The 20,989-nt window shown below is 41.0% G+C and overlaps 1 protein-coding gene across 3 annotated transcripts in view; it reads right to left on the bottom strand.

Annotated features, from left to right (window-relative positions):
- Positions 1-5,315, bottom strand: part of ITGA6 (integrin subunit alpha 6) — a 44,650-nt gene extending 39,335 nt beyond the window's left edge. For all 3 annotated transcript variants that reach the window (XM_086750876.1, XM_086750877.1, XM_086750875.1), the window contains exon 1: positions 5,124-5,315. In XM_086750876.1, the coding sequence (XP_086607002.1) occupies positions 5,124-5,284 (161 nt within the window). In that variant the 5' untranslated portion in view covers positions 5,285-5,315. The remainder of the gene's footprint in view (positions 1-5,123) is intronic.
- Between the last annotated feature and the right edge of the window lie 15,674 nt (positions 5,316-20,989).

Here is a 20,989-nt window from a genome sequence, read left to right as displayed (position 1 = left end):
GGAAGGCTAGCTTTACACTATGTCTGTCGCACCAGTTAATTGTGCAGTGAAGCTGAACCTGTGAACTCACACAGCTAACAGCAAAGGACTGTACTGTAGCATGATCTTCCTGACAGCCTTTTAGAGCCACCTGGACTAAACTGTCCTGGTAGAAGCACATTTTTGCTGTATGACCTGTGACTTCACTAGTGCCTTGTAGGGTTTGCTCTTTTTCTACACTGACAGAAGTGGTTACACTACTGCAACTTTCTAGTGTGTTATCAGCTCAAGGCTCCGTTTCATCATTCTTGCCTTAGTAGAGTTCTGCAGGACTGAGTGCACATTCTTCCCTGTTCCTTTGACAAAAACAACAAAAAAAGCCCACCAGAAATAAAGATGTTGACCTCTTCTTTTCACCTGCAAGAATGGGAGTCAGATAGTGACAATTATATGACAGTTTCTGGTATTTTGTATGTAAACTTGTCAGCTGTGTCTCTCCCACAAATAACCCACAGCACAACTCAAACTTAGCACTGGGAAAAGGCTTGCCTTCTGAGTTTGACTCCACTTACAGCAATTCCACTTCTTTTAAAACTCTTTCCCTTACCACTACTTAAACTACTCCTCCTTCCCAACTTAATTTCGTCCTGAACTTTGCCATAGAAAAAAAAAAAAAAAAAGGAAAAAATGGAAAAGTAATATAAACCTTTTTTTAAAATTGAGAAAAGTACTAATGAAGAGCATTATTAAAGCATTTAAATCCTGAAGATGTAAACATGCACTGTTACTAATTCAGTCTACTTGAAGCTTGAATTACACTACACCACCTCTGCAAGCAGAATTTGTCATTTTCCACTGCAGCTCTTTTTGAGCTCTTTTGTTGCTGGAGCAAAGTGTCCATGAGCACAAGCTCTCAGTCAACACAGAAGTACCGGCTAAATGCCACTGAGGATGCACTGCAGCAGTACAGCAATGTCAGCAGCCCTGCTGACCTAAGGCAACTTCGTTATATATTGATGTAACAGCTCACAGTAGAGATATGCAGTGTCAGCAAAACCTGTCACCAAGTAAAAATTTCAGTAAGATACTGCAACTTTTAGGACTTTCTGGCTGCTAATGGTCAGCACAGTCTTGACAAAGTCACAGCTTTCAACCACACAGTTTTTCAGATGACGAGAAGATCCTGAATGTTGATTACTACGATCTCATCCTTTTTTGCCTTAAATAACAAGAAGCCTACATGATTCAGCTCCATACTTCCACTGAAAATAATATCAGAATTACTTCCAAGTAAAGTTATAAACAAATTTCAGTATTCTTGGGGCTTGTGTTTATATCAAGACGCTTACATCATTGTGAATTACAACCAGAAAGGACTGGAACAGACCTGCTGGACATCTTACATGCAGTATGTATACATATATAAAATTTATATATATTCTATAGATATAAAATTACACATGACTACACCCAGTATATATACGAGTAGCTAGTAAGAATATATTACAATAGTAACATATTTATAATATATAGTAGCTAATTACATCTCTCTCTCTCTCAAGCGTAGTCCCCATTGAAAGTGTCTCTAGCATCTTTAATTCTCCATCACAGGACTACTTAAACTTTAACCACACTACTCGTATAGCTACGCTGTTCCCGAGTCTCAGGCCCCTCCAAGTTACAAACCTTCTTCCAGTTTGCAGATGAAACGCACCACTGTTGTGCCACAATCCCCTCGCAGAACCAGAACTTCTTTATTTTCATCATATTAACAGATTAAAAACAGAACAATCTTACACAGGGCAACAAGCCCAGCTCTCTTAGAGCTCCATTAGCCTTTTCTGCTACCTGATTCACTGTGCTCGACAATGAACCAGAGCTATTTACAGAAATCCAGGCGGGCTGCCCTTAGTACTGTCAACGTTAATGCTCCCCCGATGCATATTAAGATTACGTTTGGCTATGTTTCACACACACATGTCATTAGCAGTCCACTTTCAGTCACTGTCAATTAATAAAGTTTTTCTCCTCTCCAACTGAGCAACTTTCCAACTTTTCACACCTGAAGATATTCACAAAGAAAAATTGTATCCTGTTACTAGTCCACAGCCTTATATTCCATAGCATTTACAACTAAACTCAAAGTAGTTCTTGAACAGTCATCTATCCATACTGTTGGGAGTTAAGCAATTCCTCGTTAGCCAACATGGCATTAGTAGCTAACACTAATAAATGAAAAGATTGCCATTCAAAGCTCATACATAATCCACAGCATCCTGTGACTAAGAAAAAAGGTGATCAAAAGCAAATACCATATTTAATTAAATGCTATTTCAGATGTACCTTTATTTGTCACACTTTCCAGACATTCTCCATTCTCATCTTTACAGAGGATTTTCATAATGCTTAAAACTTAATTATCCCGTGTGAGGAAGAGGGAACCATTTCACTTAAAAACCACTTAAGTGAGGCAAGAGAAAAATTACACATAATTTAGCTTGTTTTACCAAGCCTTGCTCCAAGCCAGACTAAAACAGCCCTTGAATACAACTTGCGTATTTCACCTTCTCTCATTTGCTTGTTTTTCCAAAGACTGGCTGATCTTGCCTATCTGTTACAAACCATTTCAAATTAGAAAATGTAAAATTGGAGGGGCAGGGGGGTCCTCAGGATGGCAGATTTTATTTTTTTTTTAATGGAGGTCTCTGCCAGATAAGAGCCTAAGTGTCACTTTTAATTACATTTCAATGATGAAATAGGGTTTGTGTATTTTTGGCAACTACTTAACAGTGTTCACACTCAAACTGTAACTAAGCTTTGAAGTTAGCATCCATTTGAGAAGGGGTAAAATAAATACTTCTATCTGACTAAGAGATAGCTGCACATAAACCACTTTTGCAGTAGAGATAAGACACAGACCAAAACGCAGTTGGGAATGCAGAGGTATTGCACCCCTGAGAACTACTAAAATTCCAGCTGTTACATGATAATGGGCAGCAGCCAGGCACTGGGCATACTTGCTCCTCAGTAGGAGACCTCAGCATGACCTCCATTCCCATAACTTTCCACCTTCACCAAGTATCCGGACAGCAGACATTGTTTGTTCTACCAATAAAGAGTCAAGCCATTCAGAAACAGCACGTGGCTTCTGTGGAACAGGCCACACAACTCATTCGGTATTAGTTCAGCATCACTCATTTTTATCTGGTATAAATACACTACCTAACACAGGAGGCTTCATTTCAAGTCTCCCCACCAAAACTCCTATGTATTTCACAAGACAGAACTTACGCAAAGTGAGCGAAACACACCTCTGTCCCTATTAAAGATAGGTGCAGTTCAGCATGTTTAATGTCTTGTTCTCTTATAGTCACACATCACTACTCTTAGAGGTGGAAAAATGATGCTCCAAGTGGCTAAAACATGCCTATGTGATGTAAAAGGTTTCATTCCAAGAGTACTACCCAGGGTTGCACTCAAATTCTTTATGCTGAAACTAATGAATAGATTTTAAAAATAGCCAAGACATCTCATACTTAGAAGTACACATCACCATAAAACGCAGTTTCTCTAGCCTAGTTTTGTCTCTATGAGAGACTTTCGCTTCTCATGAAAGCCTGGATTCAGAAAGCCATGTCAAGGCAGATAGCATCTGGCTCTGCTCTGTCCCCAGATTCAGATTGCCTGAGGAAGCATTTACTATACATACAATACAGAACTTTCATGCTAATAATCTCTGAAGCATTTCAGCCAAATATTACAGACTAGCTTGAATACTGTGAGCACTCTTGTAATTCTACTGACTCCTCAGTAATTGGTTTTCTGTCTCTGCATATCCTGACACTCATTCTACCAGTACTGACAATACAATGGGAAACTAACAAGCTTTAGGAAGTTGTTTCTTAGTACAACTAAAACGAGACCAATGCAAGAGTAATCCTGTCAAGGCTTAAGATAAAGGCCTCTGAAAGGGAACTCACAGATTTATATTTCACTGTTCAGGACACCAGAGGTAATTTTGTCTACTAGGTGGAATACGGGAATTTGTGATTTATACACCTTTACACACTATAATTTCTAGGAAATCACACAGACCACAAGTGTGAACAGAATGGGCCCACAGGCCCACTTAAGTAAGTTTACCAGCTAATTTTATGAAGGATACAACTTCTTTCCAGCTTCCTTCTCCCATTAACTCTGTAAGGATTATGGGCTTATCTTCCTTTGAATTAAAACTAAATATTTGAGGAAGGGACATTTATTTAATAACAATGCCTTATACAAGACACACTCCATCCAGCACTGCTGGATAGGGTGGGGTCAGGCGCTGCTCAGATATGGTCACAAAGAGGCAAGGATCCTGAAGATGGATCCAAAAGAACCTTACTTTGCTCTCTGAATTTCCCAGGAGTTCCTAGTTTTCACCCATACACCACCAACACCGATTTATTTTTCCCGTCTTCCTTGTACCACCTCCCACCTGCACTTCCGGACAGGTTCCGTCTTGCACAGCAGCGCCGGTGTTACCCGAGGCCGGGTACGCACAGGGAGAACAAACACAAGAGCCTGGACTGGCACCCGCAGCCCCGGGGCACCGGCGGAGCAGGGCGGCGCCGCCTCAGGAGCACCCTCCCGGGCTCCAGCTTCCCGGGCTCCAGCTTCCCGGGCTCCAGCTTCCCGGGCTCCAGCTTCGCCCGGGCCTCGCGGGCACAGCCGCCGCCACGGGGAGCCGCGCAGGAGCCCGCCGTCTCGGCGGAGGCGGGAAGGGTTCCCAGCGGCGGCTGTTTCTCGCCTCCCCCTTTCTCGCCCCGGCTCCCCGCAGGCCACCGGGGACGGCGGAGCGGCACCTCGCTCTCCTGCCCGTCCCCGCCGCTCCCCGCCGAACGCACGCTGCCTCCGGGCGGCCTGCGCCGCCGCAGCGACCCCGCGGCAGGTGCCTCGGTCCCTCCGAGGGCCCACCCCAGCCCCCTCCCCGCGGGGCGCCCCACCGCCCGGCCCGGCGCGGCTCCGCTGCCCGCGGGCGGCCCCCAGGTTGGGGCTGGCGGCCCCGGCCCGTCTCCAGAGGAAGTTTCCCGGCGGTGGAAGGGAGGAGGGTGCCCGCGGGCGGCCCGGGACGGGGCCCGGCGGGGCGTGGGAGCACTTACAGCCGTTTTTCCTGCGGCTGCAGCTGCCGGTGCATGGCCAGGGAAAAGCCGAAGAGGCTGCCCGGCTCCCCGCGCCGGCTGATCACGTTGTCCGTGTCCAGGTTGAAGGCGCCGGCCAGCCCCGGCAGGAGAGGCAGGTAGAAGAGGAACGCGGCCGCCATCTGCTCCTACCGGCCACGCGAACCTGCTGCCCAGCGCTGCCGCTCCCCGCGCTGAGGGCGCCCGTCCTGCCCCGCCGGCTCCGCGCGCCGTGACGGAGCCCTCCCCGCCCCGCCCTCCGCGGGCTGCCCGGCCCCCGAGCCCCGCGCACCCGCCGCGGCACAAAACGTCCCCTGCGGCCTGGCCCCTTTCCCCCGGGAAAGGCAGCTGAGGGCACCGCCCCGCCCGCGAGTAGCCGGCCACCCCCTGGGGCCCCAGCCCTGGCTCTCTGCTCTTCGCAACGGAAAATGAACCCGCGCCTGCGGGCGGGTCACGGCCTCAGGTGAGGGCTGGGCCGCGGGCACCGGCAGCGGGAAGGGCAGAGAGCCCCCGGGGCCACGGGGAGCGGTCAGAGCTGGTGCGGCTCTGGGCACGTCAAGGTACTGACCATGTGCATAATAATGCTCTAAGGCTGATGCAGAGCTATGGCGGGCATGACCCCACTGTACAGGTGCTTCTCGTATTCATGTATAGTCCACGAGAAAAAAAGCGGGGGGGGGGCGCTCTGCAGACAGGACATGAGGACAGAGACTCAAGACTGCATACAAGTCATCTTAAAACCTCATTCCTCCAGCATCTTCTGTCTCTTAAGAGATCTGAAAATTTTTTCCCCTTACCATTTAATTGTTTGAAAGCAATATGTGGTTTCAGATCCTAGATCAGATCAGGTTTCAGATCCTCTTCTTCCAGGCAACAAGCAGGACCCGAGGAAATGGCCACAAGTTGTACCAGAGGAGGTTTAGATTGGACTTGAGGAAAAACTTTTTCTCTCAAAGAGTGGTAAGGCACTGGAACGGCCTGCCCAGGGAGGTGGTGGAGTCTCCGTCCCTGGCAGTGTTCAAGAGGCGGCTTGATGAGAAGCTACAGGATATGGTTTAGTAGCTGTGGCAGCAATGGTAGTGGGAAGACGGTTGGACCAGATGATCTTATAGGTCCCATCCAACCATGTGATTCTATGATCATTTTATCTCATGCTTTCACCCGTAACTCCATAAGGGTATTTGCAAGCATACCTTAGCACACTTCACTTGAGAGGTTTTGGTCTGTTTGTAACTGAGTCTTGGTTTAGTGCTCTGGTTTAGGGAAGTGGATGCAAGGTTTTAAAACCTCACAAGAGCCAAGCAGCATGACAATACTCTGTTTTTTCTACCACTATCAAAGACAGGAAGTGAGAAGCTTCTCTTCTCACACGAGATTCCAGAAAAAATGAGAAAAGAGCAATCAAGACAGAGTACTCAAACATGTTGATACTTCAAATAACTCCTTCTGGAACAATACTCTGCTCCCATGGAGTTAATCCAAGGTACTTTTTCCAGAGTAATTATTCTAGGATAACTCCATGCATAGACAAGCCTTTGGCTCAAGTCCAAAACACCCTTGAATCAAAAGAAAGGAGAAAACGCAGCATACATGTGCATCTAATGTGGAAACAAAACATTTTGTTAAATTAGGCTCCCAGATATTTATCGCTAATAAGAGTCCTTCTCTGCTTGCTCTTCATGCTCAGCTCATTCAAAGTCTTAATCCAGTGTTCAGTCACTGCCACAGCAGAAAACCGTACTGGCGTAAACAGTGCCCTACGGTTTCACTAAAGACCCCATAAGAGGGAAGGGTCCCAGACTAATTACAAGTAGGCTTACTACAAGCCACGTATTTCACAGTAATTAGTAAAGATTTGAAAACAAGTCTTTTAAAATAGCATTGAGGTCTGTACCAAAGTCTTAGCAGTTTGCCCTTCGGGACCATTTAAACTTGCATGCTTACAATACTCTTACAGTAACTATAGTTACTTCTTAAGTAATGCCTGTACTCAGAAACTTGTGTAAGGAGTCACAGAAAGACTTTCATCCAGAGCCATCTGAATGATACTGGCACACTAGGTTCATCTGACTTCTCCCTTTCCCTCCCTCCAACCAGCGCTGTCTGGGCACGTTGTACCTGTTTGTTGTTATCCACAGAGGTTGCTGAGGGGAGACAAGAGTTTTCTCATCTCCAGATGCAATAACAAGCATTCCAAGACACAGTTATATTAAAACCTGTCTCAAGTGACCATAGCAGGAACAACAAAAATAGACCATATAGGGTGGAGAAGAACTACACACAAAGAGCTTAGAGTTACCTTGGATGGTCTCTCATCATATTGTACTATTTTCATTTGCTCTAGATGAGGAGAGAAAAAAAAGGTTTTAAAAAAATGTCAGTTTCCTTCCTTTGCTCTTCCTCCAAAACAAACACACTGTGGGTTATCTATAACTAACACGTACTTCAGGAATTCCTCTTTTGTACCATCCATGTATAAAGGGGGACCAAGACTAGGTATGATGACCAATTAAACATGAGCACTCTGTTATGCATAACAGGGTGATTCCAAGAAAGGCAATGGCCAGATCAAAGCTGTCTCTCTTTTTTTGTAACAAAAGCTCTGCTGTTGCAGAGTTTTCAAGCTGTCTGCTTATAAATGGTGCGTTGGTATTCGGCCAAAGGGCTACAAGGTGTTTGCCTGCTGTGTCTACATATTGAGCAAGCCTTAGTGCCAGCAATACTTTCCTCTTGCATACAACCATGTAGTTAATTACAAAGGAAAAAAAAATAATTTCTGGAAAATAGAAGAGGTGGGATGGAAAAGTTAAAAGCTTGGCAAGACATTTTAGGCTTTCCCTAGAAGGAAAGCAAGGCACAATGCTTTACATTTCTGAACTTTTATCATTTATATGAACAAAACATACTAGGCAAAGGAATATACAACTTGTGGATACTCAGCTGTGCAGCTTTAATGCAGCACATCAAACGGTCCTGAAAAGCCAAACTATGTAAACATCCCCTTCCCATTTCATTTTTTTTTTTTAAAGGGCTTGATTTTTATAATTTATTTAATTCTAGATGAAAAAATTATACAGGCCAAGAAGTTTTGGTTCACTGTGCAAGTTATAAAGCTATAGAGTTGTTTCTGTTCAGAAATATAAACTCATTTTAAGTGTAAGTAGCCTGGATCAACGTTCTGGATGGTTTCTCTGAATGTAAATACACATACCATTTTTAGAACTGCATGTTCTCCAAATTATTTTCATTTATTGAACAGATGCATCTCAACACCTACAATGAACAGTTGAATTTTTATGCAGCCAGGCTGTCAGACTGTTTTTGCTAGTATATCCTCTATGGCTTTTCTTGGTTCTCTGTTAACAGTGACATTAGGACTAGCAAATAGCAGCACAGGAGATAGAGGTGCTCAGTGGTAAGGGAGACAAATTGCTCAACACTATATAGGCAAAATATTTTGTTCTGAATAGTCTAGAAACCAGAGCATTAGAATAGTTATATTTACACTCTTGGTATTCTGAATCATACAGAACTGACACTCAGTTATATCATTTATAACTGCATTAAGAATGTCTCAATCTCTCTTTCTTTACTATCTTTTCAGAAAAAAAAAATTCTAAGATGTAGCTTTTTTACTTGTTGCTATATTTAAGTCATATTAACTACAGTTACAGATGAAGATGTTGCTATGTTCTTAGAATTTTTCTTTTCTCTTTGATGTCTAGAACAACTATAGACATCATTCTGTCATTCTTTACTGGCTTGCAAAGTAAAAATATTTTGCCTCTGTAGACAAATTGTTTAGAATTTGACATGATATTCCAGCTTTAAAGTCTTTAAGTCTGAGCTTTTAACATTTAGTGTCATGCCTTTAGTTTAATGTTTCTATATAACATACAAAGTATTTCACAAATCAAAATATGAGTTGAAAGAAATATTTCAGTTCTGACTCAGAATTTTGGCTAACACTGTGACCTGTGTTATACAGAAGTTTTCTTTAAGTCTTTTACATCAAGAGAATATTTTCCCCTCCAAGTTGTCAGGTACATTTCTTAAGTAGTTTCAGAATGACCAGCCTGAACTGTTTGGAGAGTAAATATCTTTGTAAACATACTTGGAGGCACTTTATGAGCGTAGCTAGGCAGACATCAGAGAAATGCTGGTGACAAATGAGAACTAAACACCCATTCTTTGGATTGCTGTGGAAGGAATTAAGGACGTTCCTTCAAAATTACTGATAAGTGCACTCATTTTGAATGTATGCCTGTATTCTAATTCACTAGTTAGATACACTAGTCTAAGATTCTCCCCCAGTAAGGGCAGCTTAAGCATCATTATACACATCATAGGCCCCTTTGCAGCTCTCTCAGCCAGATATATATATCCCCAAATCTCTTACATCACCATGGGTGAAACTTGTAGCCCCGACTGCATCCCAGACCCGCCTATACCATCCATGCTCCTTGATCTACAACACTGTCCTGCACATGAAACCTTCCTTCTCTTGCACCGTTGTTCACCAGAGGAGGCATAATCCGATACCAGATGCAAACCTTGGGGCAATTCTAGCCAGCTCCCCCTCAATGTCTGTCTATATGTACATCTTCCAGACAATTCGGGCCAAAGCAGCCAACCATTTGTCACAGGCTAGCAGAGGAGATTAGAAAAGTAAGCAAGGTATTTCTTGGGTAGGTGCTGGCAGGGAGCCAGCCGGGGGGAAGAGAGAAGGTTTCCAAACAAGATATTAATAGGATCTCCCTAGAGATTCTCCCCAGGAACTCAGGAAGCAAGATGAACTTTCATGGGACAGATTTTAACTCCATCAAGAGCCAAAAATAATAACTGTTCAGGACAAAAGACTTTTGTTCTCCTAGCTCACACAGACCCTGACTAAAGAGTCTTTGGCCATCACCCAAAGTACAACTCCATACAACCTTGATAACGCTTACCTCCAAGAGCTGCACCAGGTGCTGGACAAACAGGATGTGGTTCTGGGACAGAGTCTGCAAAGCACAAGACCGGGGATTACAGTCACTTGAGGAATCTGGTTTCTAGTCACTATCTACCTTATCGTAACAGCACAGAATAGCTGAGACCCCTAGCTCCCGTTCTAGCAGACTATTGGAAGCAGCTGCTTGGTCATTACCACACTTGTTACACCTGTTCTCCACATCAGGTCCTGGATCAGACTCAGCTGTGAGGACAACCAGCTGGCTGTTTGGCTTCCATGGAGGAGGTAAAGCCCAGTTAGTTTGCACAGAGGTTTCCAGTGATTGACAAGAACCATGCAAAAAAGTCAGAGGTGTTTTTTTTTTTTAATAGATTTAGGTTTTTTGATAGTCACTGTCTATAACAATTTTGGTACTAGAGCCATCTCATTCACATGTGCCAACCAAACCATGTCTGCCACTGTGTTGACAGGACCTGTGTTCAAGACATGTTTAAACATGGCTTTCAGACCACTGCAGACAAAGCCAGCAGAGCCTGCTTCTCTGTTTAAGGTTCTGTGCTAACAAAAGTCTTTTCTCTATTATTTTTTAAATAAAAATAAATCTAACAAATGTAGTCACTTTTCTCTTTAGATTAACATCCTGATTTCTGAAGAACAAATTGGACAAGGTAGAACTGAACACTACAGTCATCTTTTTTACTTTGTTTGGATCACCGTTTAAAATATTTCTTTTCTGCACAATATATAGTTTTAATTAATCTTAATTGTGGATTGATTTAAAAGACTAACAAATCCAATATTTTATCATATTAAGTCTCACTTGCTAACATGCTCACTAACGATGATGAGAATGTAAGTTATGCAAAGGCTGTAAAAAAAAAAAAATCCTAAATAAAGTCTGTAAAGGCCCAGCCCACTCAGGATTTGAGCTACTGTCTGAATGACAATCAAGTCTTCTCTCTCCCTGCTTTGCCTGAATGTGAATAGCAGTTACGTGGAGGCTGAGGACACATTGTATTTCTCAGAAGCTTCCTGCTGAGCAATGCAACCTTTAGTTTCTGGAGCTTCCTAAAGTTATTATACAGAAGCACAGGATTCTTCATGCCAGGATGCTTGCACTGCTATTTCACATACCAAAACTGTCAGATACTTTCACTTTCTCTTTTAGTTCAACAAATTAAGAAAATCTGTTATCCAATGAAGAATTTTTAAAGATACCACTACTTTATCCAACCACTACCCATTTACTTCCACCAAAGGAAAATGACTGAGGGTTGTCTACATACGCAGTATTTTCCAATTAACTGTTTCTGTTTAATTATTAAACAACTACATTAAGCTTAACAGGAAGAAGATTTTTTTTTTAATTCCATAATAAGACTACTCACACATGAGTTAATCAGGAACAATTTCATGTTTAAACAAGCACTACAGAAGTATTCAAACAAAAAAAAAAAAGTTCCTCTGCAATTCCAGTTTTATTCAATGAAAAGATTCATTGCATGATGCTGCCATGACCAGGCAGGCTTAGTGAGTGAATTGCAAATCTAATCATTTTGGCAAAGGGTTTTATGGAAGTTGCTGTGTTAGTTTCACTGACTTCAAGTGATTTGTTCTTTTGTTCATCTGTTGCAAACAACTAAAATCTGGGGCCAGGAAGGCAAGGTCATTCATTAATTAGGAACCCATAAATTTTTACATTGTATTGGAAAGGTTTCAAATACAGTTTTGAATTTTATATTCATTGTGTATTAAATTTTCTGACTACTTCCCTCGCCTCCTTCTATACATCTAAATTTCACGTACCCTTCCTAGGTAAAGGGCAATTTTTTCCTTCCTAGGAAAAATAACTTGTGCCTTGTAGGCAATCAAGACTTAAGGCATTGAGTTTTAAACAATTATTCCAATAACATCATAGACTGGTAAAAGATTTATGGCACAAACATATTTCCACATTTCTATATACTGTAACTACTCTTATGTTTATTTTCAGACCATGACTTCCTTGGTCATTCCCTTCAGATTAATTCTGTCAGGAGAAATTTTCTTTCTGAGAGTTCTAAAAATCAGGTTTTGAACTTTTGTATTGTATTCACATTTGAACAAGCCCAGTCTTATTTTATGTGATAAGAGGAACTATTTTAAAATACACATTTTAACAACTACATATATTTTCTTCAACTGCAATTAACAGTCCCTGTGTGGGTGTGCTGGGAGTTCTCTGCCTTGTTTATTTACGTGTGTCTCACACCAGCAGTCTCAAAGAGAACACCCCAAACCTATCTGAGCACATTCCATACATCTGGGAACATGAACAACAGAGGAATGTAAGATGATACAGTCAGGGAAAGGTGTTCTCAATTTTCACTAGGGCTGTACCTTTCCTATCATTTCTTGCATGGCACACAAATTGCTTTTTTTACTTGTGGGTGTGTGGGTTTAGTACATACCAGACAAATAGTACGCATACAAACAAGTAAACTTCTGTGAATTTCTGACCACATTGAGTGATATGCATGCATCAGTTCCTATTGCTCAACTTTTTCTCAAATCAATCAGCATCTCCAAGGATCGGAGTCCACTTTTAAGCAATTCGGCAACCTAACTGGCAGTTAGATCAAGACATGATTATTTGCTTACTGAGTGCAAATAAAGGTACACTGACCTGTTTTACTGTGGATCTGTTCTTAACATTGATCAAATAAAATGCAGTTATTCTACAGTAGTGATGTGTTTTCCATGCAGAACATAAAGGACTATCTCAAAGCATTTTCATTCTTCCCCTGTGAGGTACAGCAGTATTATAACCTCCATTTCCAAGTGGAAAAGATTGATGGTCTACTCAAAAGCAAGAGAGTGCCCTGGTATCACAGAAGAAAGCTGCAACAGAATCCACAGCCAGATCTGGTTTCTGGATTCTCCCTCTTCCTCTGCCTTGTTATAAAAGGCCCATCTAATTCTGAAAATTCACAAGTTCAGTTCTGCACAGCTATCAGCTGCTGAGCTGGGATACCAGAACACATGCATATTTGCCTGACAGTCCCCATCCTTTGAATAGCACACTGTGTTAGTAAAACGCATGCTTCATTGTAGGTAAGCACTAATGCTGCTCCTGACACTTTCTGACTCTCTGCCTCTGGGAATTTTTGCAGTACAGTGTGGGCTGCAGCTGTACTTATCAGAGAACAAATGTTCAGTGTCAAAAAATTCCTTCTGTTCCACTTCATCACTTCATTTTCACATAATATTTAAAGACTCTAGGAGTTCTCTGTTCCACTCCAACCTTCAATATGCCAGTTTTCAAAGCCCTTTACTGTCACCCCTGGAGCCAATTGACCATTCCTGGGAGAAGGAACTGATTTGTCTGTATTTGTGGAAATACAACTACCAGATCCACCAGGTGTGCAGCAGCTAGAAAAGAAATTTGAACAGATGAGTGTTCCGCAGACAATAAACAACAATCAACAGATGTTACAAGCGCTTGCTGACCAACTGCACATGGCAGGGCAATCACCATGCAGTGGGCTCAAGTCATGGTACAAGCCTACGCCTGTCAGCAGTGACTGCAAGCCCTTCAGATCCTGTGTTCCTGAGGCTGCATGCCAAGTTTATTTCAGCCTCAGGATGCCAAAATGACAGCTGCTTTGAGAGGGAAAAATCAGGGTATCAATCTTATGGGGAAAGTTTGTATCACTCAACAATCTGTTTGGTGTCAGAAAAAGAAGCTGTTACAGAAGGAAGTCAATTTGCAGATATGCAAAACCATTAACTGTAGTCTGCATGCAGAAGCAGAAGTATGGATAAAGCACAGGAATTAATATTTAAGTCAATTAAGAAGGCTTCCCTAGATGTGTAGGTAACAGACTGGCCCTATCTAGAAGCCAAAACATTGTGGAAGTAGTAACGTAAAAAATACTCTATTGTAGGTAATAAAATTTGAAATACATTTGAAATAAAAATCCTATAGCATTATGTAGTCTTAATATCAAATTGCCACATTGCTTACTTCTTCTCGATAAATCTGTTGTACGTGCTTAGTATTGCTGGGTGCATAGCTTTATTCCAGTTTTAGTTTCATTGTAATAGAAGACATATTTATGATTTACTTCAATTTGAACAGCAACATTTTGCTAAAGTTTGTGATAAGGAATGCTGCATAGTTTCAGTGTATTCATTCTTTTATTTTGTAATTCTTTCTGCATGTACATAACCAAAGTGATCTGCTACTTTCAACTATGATGTCCTGCTCCCTACCTACATGTAGTCTGTTGCTATTTGAGATACAAAGGAGAAAAGAAAGCAGCATGCCACAGTCCACTGGGAGAGTTATTTTAACACACACTTGATTTGTAAAGTACCTGAGTTCTTTCATCTTTTGTGGATAACATCAGACAATGTATTGAAATAACTTGCTAAATAACTAAAAACAGTCTGACCATGGCAAAATATATGTGTCTCTACAGATGCCACGGTGAGCCTGCATTCCAGTAGCTCAAGCTAGGTCATGAAGGTATGTTAAGTATCTCCACCCTACCACAGACCTGCCCTCTGTGAATCCCTCAGAAGCTTTTCCTTGCTCTGCTGGCCAAAGGTGCCTTTTCCTAAGGGGCACGGGAATACACTGTCAGCTGCAGTTGCTGGTGTGCCGCAGAGAGTACAGGACTGCGCTCTGCAGAGAAACAGCGGCTCTGACAAGGCTGCCACAGCTCTTGCCGCATTTCCTGGCATTCTTCTTTATCCAACACTTCCTCATCCTTTCTGGAACATCTGAATCATCTTTATTCCTGCAGAACGTGTACACCTTGGCCTTGCGTAGACCCACACTGTAATGCTCATAACACATCTGTAATTTTTTACTTTAAAGGCACTGTGAGTCAGGGGAAAATAAAATTAAAAAATCTAAGTATCAAGCCTCTTTATTATTCTGGCATCACAAACCACAAGATTTTCAGTTCTTAGTATAAGGAATGTTTTACTCTGGTTAGCATGAGGTTAATACCTAGCCAGATCTCTCTCTCTTTTTTCAGTATTACTAGTAAGTCAACAGCAGCTTTTAGCATCTTACAAGACAAGTTTCAACAAAGCTGCAGTATGATTTTTTCTGTGATTAGTAAATCAAGACTAGAACTTATGCCCACACACATCCTCCCTCCTTCCCTCTCAATTTACAAGACAGGGAAGATGTTGGCAATCTCTGTTGCACCTTTCTTTATTTTTATCCCAAAGATCAAGATCCATTGAGAAGGAGGGGGCATGGCCTGTGAAGAAGCTAAGAGAAGGTTTCTTGATTAACCCCAAAAAAGAGAGAGACTGCATTACCTTTACACAAATCACCCTCTGCAGGGATTTTCCCAGTGTGGAGGTGTTCAAGAAGTAGCCACAGCTGGAAACATCTCATTCTTAGGAACATAGCTTCATTGGCAACAGAGTTACAGAAGTGAAATGGCAGAAGGCACTGCAATGTTTTAGGGACTCACAGGTGAACTCTTGGGCCTCTCCAAATCTTAAAATCTGTGAAGTTCAAAGTCAGAGCTGTGATTTATTGAAGGGACTGGACAAATATTCACTTTTCTTAATAGACCAATACTAAGAAAAAGCCTCAATAGGACCCTGGCAGAGTTTCATCCACTGCAACTCCCCTCCTTTGACAACAATTACAATTATAACATTATAATTTTCATTTCATTAAATAACAGACATAGTGACTCAGAAAAAAGTTCAGCTAGCATAACATCCTACCTAACAGTTGTCAGTAGTGATTACCTGAAAGAGTGTGTATAGAATGTTCCTTCTCTTACTCATTCCTGCTCGTACTCGGCAGATTACAGACTTTCTCTGTCCATGGGTTCATTCTGACCATTGTATTTATGGACAGTTTCTAATTTATATAATCTAATGTATATCTATAATTATATTATTGGCCTCTACAGGAACTGTGGAAACAAGTTATGCAATTAAATTGTGCAGTCTGTGAAACGGAACTTTCTGCTTCAAACTCCCCTGCCCAACAACTTTACTGTGTGCCCACTGTATTGTATGATCATAAGTGAATGAACATTCCGTAGTCATCTTACTCATTGTTGTATAAGCTTCTGTCCTACCCCACTTCAATCATCTGTTTTCACACAGAAGACTCCTTGTCCAATTCATATCTTAAATAGAAATCACGATAAGTTTCTAAACACTTTGGGCATTCTTTGTACTTTTATCATTTCACTATATGCCTTTTGAGACAGAATTATCAGAACACCACGTAACATTCAAGATGCAGCAAAGACATGGACTTAGAGCAGTAGCATAATTATATGCTCTGTTTCGTATGGTATTCCATTCATAATTCCTAATTTTCTAATTCCCTTTTTGACTGCTACTAAATACTGAGGTGACAGTGAACTTACCACAGGAGGACCAAGATCCTGAATGGAACAAATTAATCTGGAGTTCATTTCTTAGTTCAGGCATATTGCTCTGTACAGTATGGACCTTAGTCTTGCTATTTTATTTCTTCGTCATTTATATAGCCAAACTTTTCTTTAGACTCCGCTTCAGTTTTGACCCAGAAATAATTTTATAGAGGCAGCAAGCACCATCTCCCTAATACTCACATCCCTTCTTAGGTCTTTAATCATAGCAAACAGCATAAATCCCTCTGGGATGTCTCTCTCTGAAATATATGTATTCCTTCTATTTGCTTCCTTTTCTTCAGCCAGCTCTTAATCTACAGAAGCATGTTCGCTTTGTTGCATACCAGTTTAAGTTCTCAAGGGCTCAAAACAACTTGAAAATCCAAGGAAGCTGTGACAACTGACTCATCTTTTTATCTACAGGCTCATTGTCTGCTTAAAATAATTCCAAGAGGTGTAATGTCCCTTTGCAAATTCCATATTTTCCACGTATCTGCTAATACTGTTTTCATTACAATTCCTATCATGTTCCTGTCTTAGAAATCAGTTTAGTTTCTATAATTCTCCCAAGAACGCTATTTCAAACTGTTCTCAAATGTGCTCCCCTTTATTCTTCTTGTACCATGATGATAAATGATAGTTAAAACTCCATTTTGGGGGAGTTCAGCAATTTCATAAATGGCACTCCTTAAATCTCAAGAACAGTAAATTCATATAAAACTCACAATTAAGAAAATACTGAATCAACTGATGAGGCACTGAGCAAACAGGATGAACACACGCACAGAGAATCTTTACTTCCATGCTCATAATTATGCACTTACGTGCTGTTGGAACATGTAATTGCCAAACCAAAGCCTAAAAACAGCAGGCTGCTATCTGTTTCTTCTCCCCAGTCTTATCAAGTTGTGACCTCAGGAACTCAAGAAGCATTACGAACCCAGAAGTCATGTCCGTCCTTCAGAAGGTTACAAATATCTCCTCCTCCCCTCACTCCCCAAATTACCAGCCAGGCTGTAAGTCTCCCTAGTATAAAAAATGCCAAATGCACCTGCTTTTCTGAACCATGCTGCTGGTAGCAACTGCCTTGTTACAATTCAACTGGCAGCATCAAAATTCTCTTAGAAAGCAGGGATCCAAGAAAATCCCTTTTATTTCCTTGAGGCCCTGCTCATTTTTCAGCAATGACATCAGTAATAAGGAGTCATTTTTCAAGCAACATCAATTTTTTGACTTCTCCATAGTTTTTTCATAGCTCAGCACTACTGTCCTCTCATCTCCTATTTCATTATGAGAACTTGGGCTACTCCTGTGCACTTGTTACTCACATAGCACCTCAAAAGAAAAGCATTTCTAAAGTATTTTATTAAAATACGTGTCTCTTTTGTGTTAAAGAAGCTGCATGACTACAGTAAGCCAACACCTAAATATTTGTGTGCCTTGTCTCCACATGCCTTCATTGGAGAGACATAACCTCAGGTATTATTTATATGAATGTACATTCATAGCTATAAAATTCTTGGCAGTTCCATATTATCACACGAACCATGTAGATTACTGCAGACTCCTAGTTGAGCAATAACTTTGCAATGGGTCAGCCTCTGGCACCCCCATAGAAGGGGGTTCTCAGCACAGATTGTTAATCTCTACATAACAGGTAGGGCTCTATGCTTTCTCTGAGACTAGGCAGGTATTTCCCTTGCATCAAAAAGGGTGGCACTTAACTGTCAAAGTTCCACTGTATTGTTATCTAGTCAACATAGTTCTCATTCTAACCCATATCTGACACAGCATTTCATCATAATCCATAACATTCAGAAACTGCATCCAAATGAATGAGCCTGTACTTTAAGCAGCACATTTCCACTTACTTGCAACTTACTGCTTTTCCACATACTGACCCTTTTAGACTTTATAGTGCTCAAAAATACATTATGCAGAATGGAAGTTTATTGTTCAAAGGTATAAAAAATAACATTATTGTAAAATCTGTAGCTCAGAAATGCAGTTTTTAACTGTAGAAAAACTGAAGATTTTTCCACAATCTACTAGCAGAAATAATAGTGGAGCAGGTTTTCCAGCTCTAAACAGAGAGGAAGTTTATATGTTTCTAAGGAATAACAAGAAAGATGTGCTAGGACAGAGGCAATAGAAAGTACTTTAAAAAACCTTTTTTTTTTTTTTCACTAGTTGCTGTAAATAATTTACTTTCCTGAAAACTACAGTTCTAGAACTTCTGAAAAAAATAAGATCTCTTTTCTTTAAAGGGAAAATAGAACCACCATATTTTTCTAAAACCTGTTTCAAGATTTGCATTTGTCAAAATCAGAAAAGGCACATTTGGAAAGAATGAAACACCGGCAGTGACAGCACTATGGTGATAGGTTTTTGGATCAGCAGCTAAGTTTCCCTCCTCCTGCTCCCCCTTCCCCTTTCCTTTTCCTCCTCTGTAAAGCAGTAACTTGTGTAATTCTTGTTATAAAACTTAATTTCTTGACTACTTTATTTTTTTCTACTCATTCATATTATTTAGCTTGAATAATAAGGGAACAGTTGAGAAGAGAAATTAACAATTTTGTGATACTTAAGCCGTACTGAAGATGAACATATGCTAACTTTATTACTTGAGTACTTCCAATAATTGTAAAGGAAGCAATCATTGGAATATAATTAGGCATAAGAATAAACACATGGAAAATAGAGGGCCTAGTCAGCTGCTAAATATAGGAATTTACTCACTTTATTGAAAACAAACATGTTTAAAATGAGATCTGCAGAGCTCTGAAACAAGGCCTGTGAATGCTTGACAACTGACTTCCAGACAACATATTCCAAAATGCTCTTTTCAGATAAATAGTTTGACATGCTGAATGATGTGCACACAATCTCAATTCCTGCCTGGCGTCCACCTTATGTTTTGAGTGGTACACGCATTAACACAGAAAACATATGGTTGCATCTCCCTTCCCTCCCCCTGCTCTTTCCCAAAACACAGCCATGTGGTGCAAAAACGGGCAAAGCGGGTGCTCAGTGTCTCCGCACGTGGACACTCCAGCCAGGACAACAATGCCACTCTCTTGTCACCTTTTGTGGTTCTTGTTGTGTAACTGCCACTCTGCAACTGTCAGACGCAGCCTGTGGCCAGGGCAATGAGTAGGAAACCAGAAATTAGGGCTTTAAAGCTTTTTCAGTCAGGACTTTGGTTTATGTCACTATCTTTCTTTTGCCCACCCACTTACATATATTTATCTTTATTTTCTTAATATCCATCATTACTCTTTAGACACAAGTGAGGCTCAGAATGACCTCCTTGCAGAGCACTGGCCCTTTGATATTTGAATTACGCAGGCTCCTTCTCAGAGCACAAGAGTGCAGGAACCAGATATGCTTATCATCCAAGGATGAAAGGGGCCCTGGTTCTCCACTGCCCAGTTGCACCCGCAGATACTTATGCCCCTGAAAATGTAGTGTAAAATTATAATGACTGTCATTCCAAACAGGCATTACAGTGAAACCCCCTCAAATGTTAACCTGTTAGGGATGGCACATTCTTTTAGGATTGAAACAGCTGCCTATACTTATCCATTATATAACAACTCCTTGATCAGAACCCAAGTCATCCTTCCGCCTTTCTAATTCGACCCTACTGACTTCTGTTGTCTGACTGATTCTGGATTTACCAGAGTATAACATTTTTGCATTTTTATTTGTCAACTGATCTCTCTAGAGTAGTGTCAAAATGATTGTCCTTTGGTTTCCACAACTTCATTTGAAAGAGCTTTTAAAAGTATCTGCCTTGCACTTGGAAGGCAAAGCTAGGAAGTAATAGATTACACAAAAAAAACTTAAACTCTGAAAAGTAAGTTATTTTGGTTTGCGGTTTCCTTACTTTTCTATCCTGAACATGTAGAAATACTGTGAACATCCCGAATGCCACCGTAAAATAAGAACCTTTCCAGAAATTACATCTCGTCCTTGCTTTTACTCTAAGGGCCATTATTTCATCTGCAGCTAGAAAAAAAAGCTATAACAAATAAACCTTTTTAGAATTCTGCAAGGCAGAAACTAGAACAGTTTTCAAGTGTCACAAAACTGATTTGCAAAGTATAAAGTGGCACACTATTTTGACTGCTGCGAATTAGGGCTAAATATCTCTCAGCTTTTATATAAGCAACATAAATAAGAAATTAGGTCCTTTGTTTCAACTTGAGAAGCATTAAGTTGTAGTGAATGATTCCTTGGAGGTGATTTTTGAAGTGATACATCATCTTTTTCCAAGATGCTCTAAAGCTTTATCTTGAAAGCCATTGCCTGTGATCATCCTGCACATGAGCAGCTCCTGCAATTTGTTAAGTTTGTGTTCATTTTTGGTTTTGCCTTTTAGGCTGTAACTGTCCAAAGGCAAGTCTCCCAGGAGTATTTTACAAGGTATTTCTGAAACAAAATGTTTAAAATTATATGAAGTTTTCCCTCACAGGTTAGGAAGTAAAAAA

This window comes from Chlamydotis macqueenii, chromosome 6, assembly GCF_036417535.1.
Source record: "Chlamydotis macqueenii isolate bChlMac1 chromosome 6, bChlMac1.mat, whole genome shotgun sequence".
In the NCBI taxonomy this organism is placed as follows: domain Eukaryota; kingdom Metazoa; phylum Chordata; class Aves; order Otidiformes; family Otididae; genus Chlamydotis; species Chlamydotis macqueenii.
Note: the sequence above shows the minus strand (reverse complement) of the source record. Positions and strands in the feature narration are given on the sequence as shown.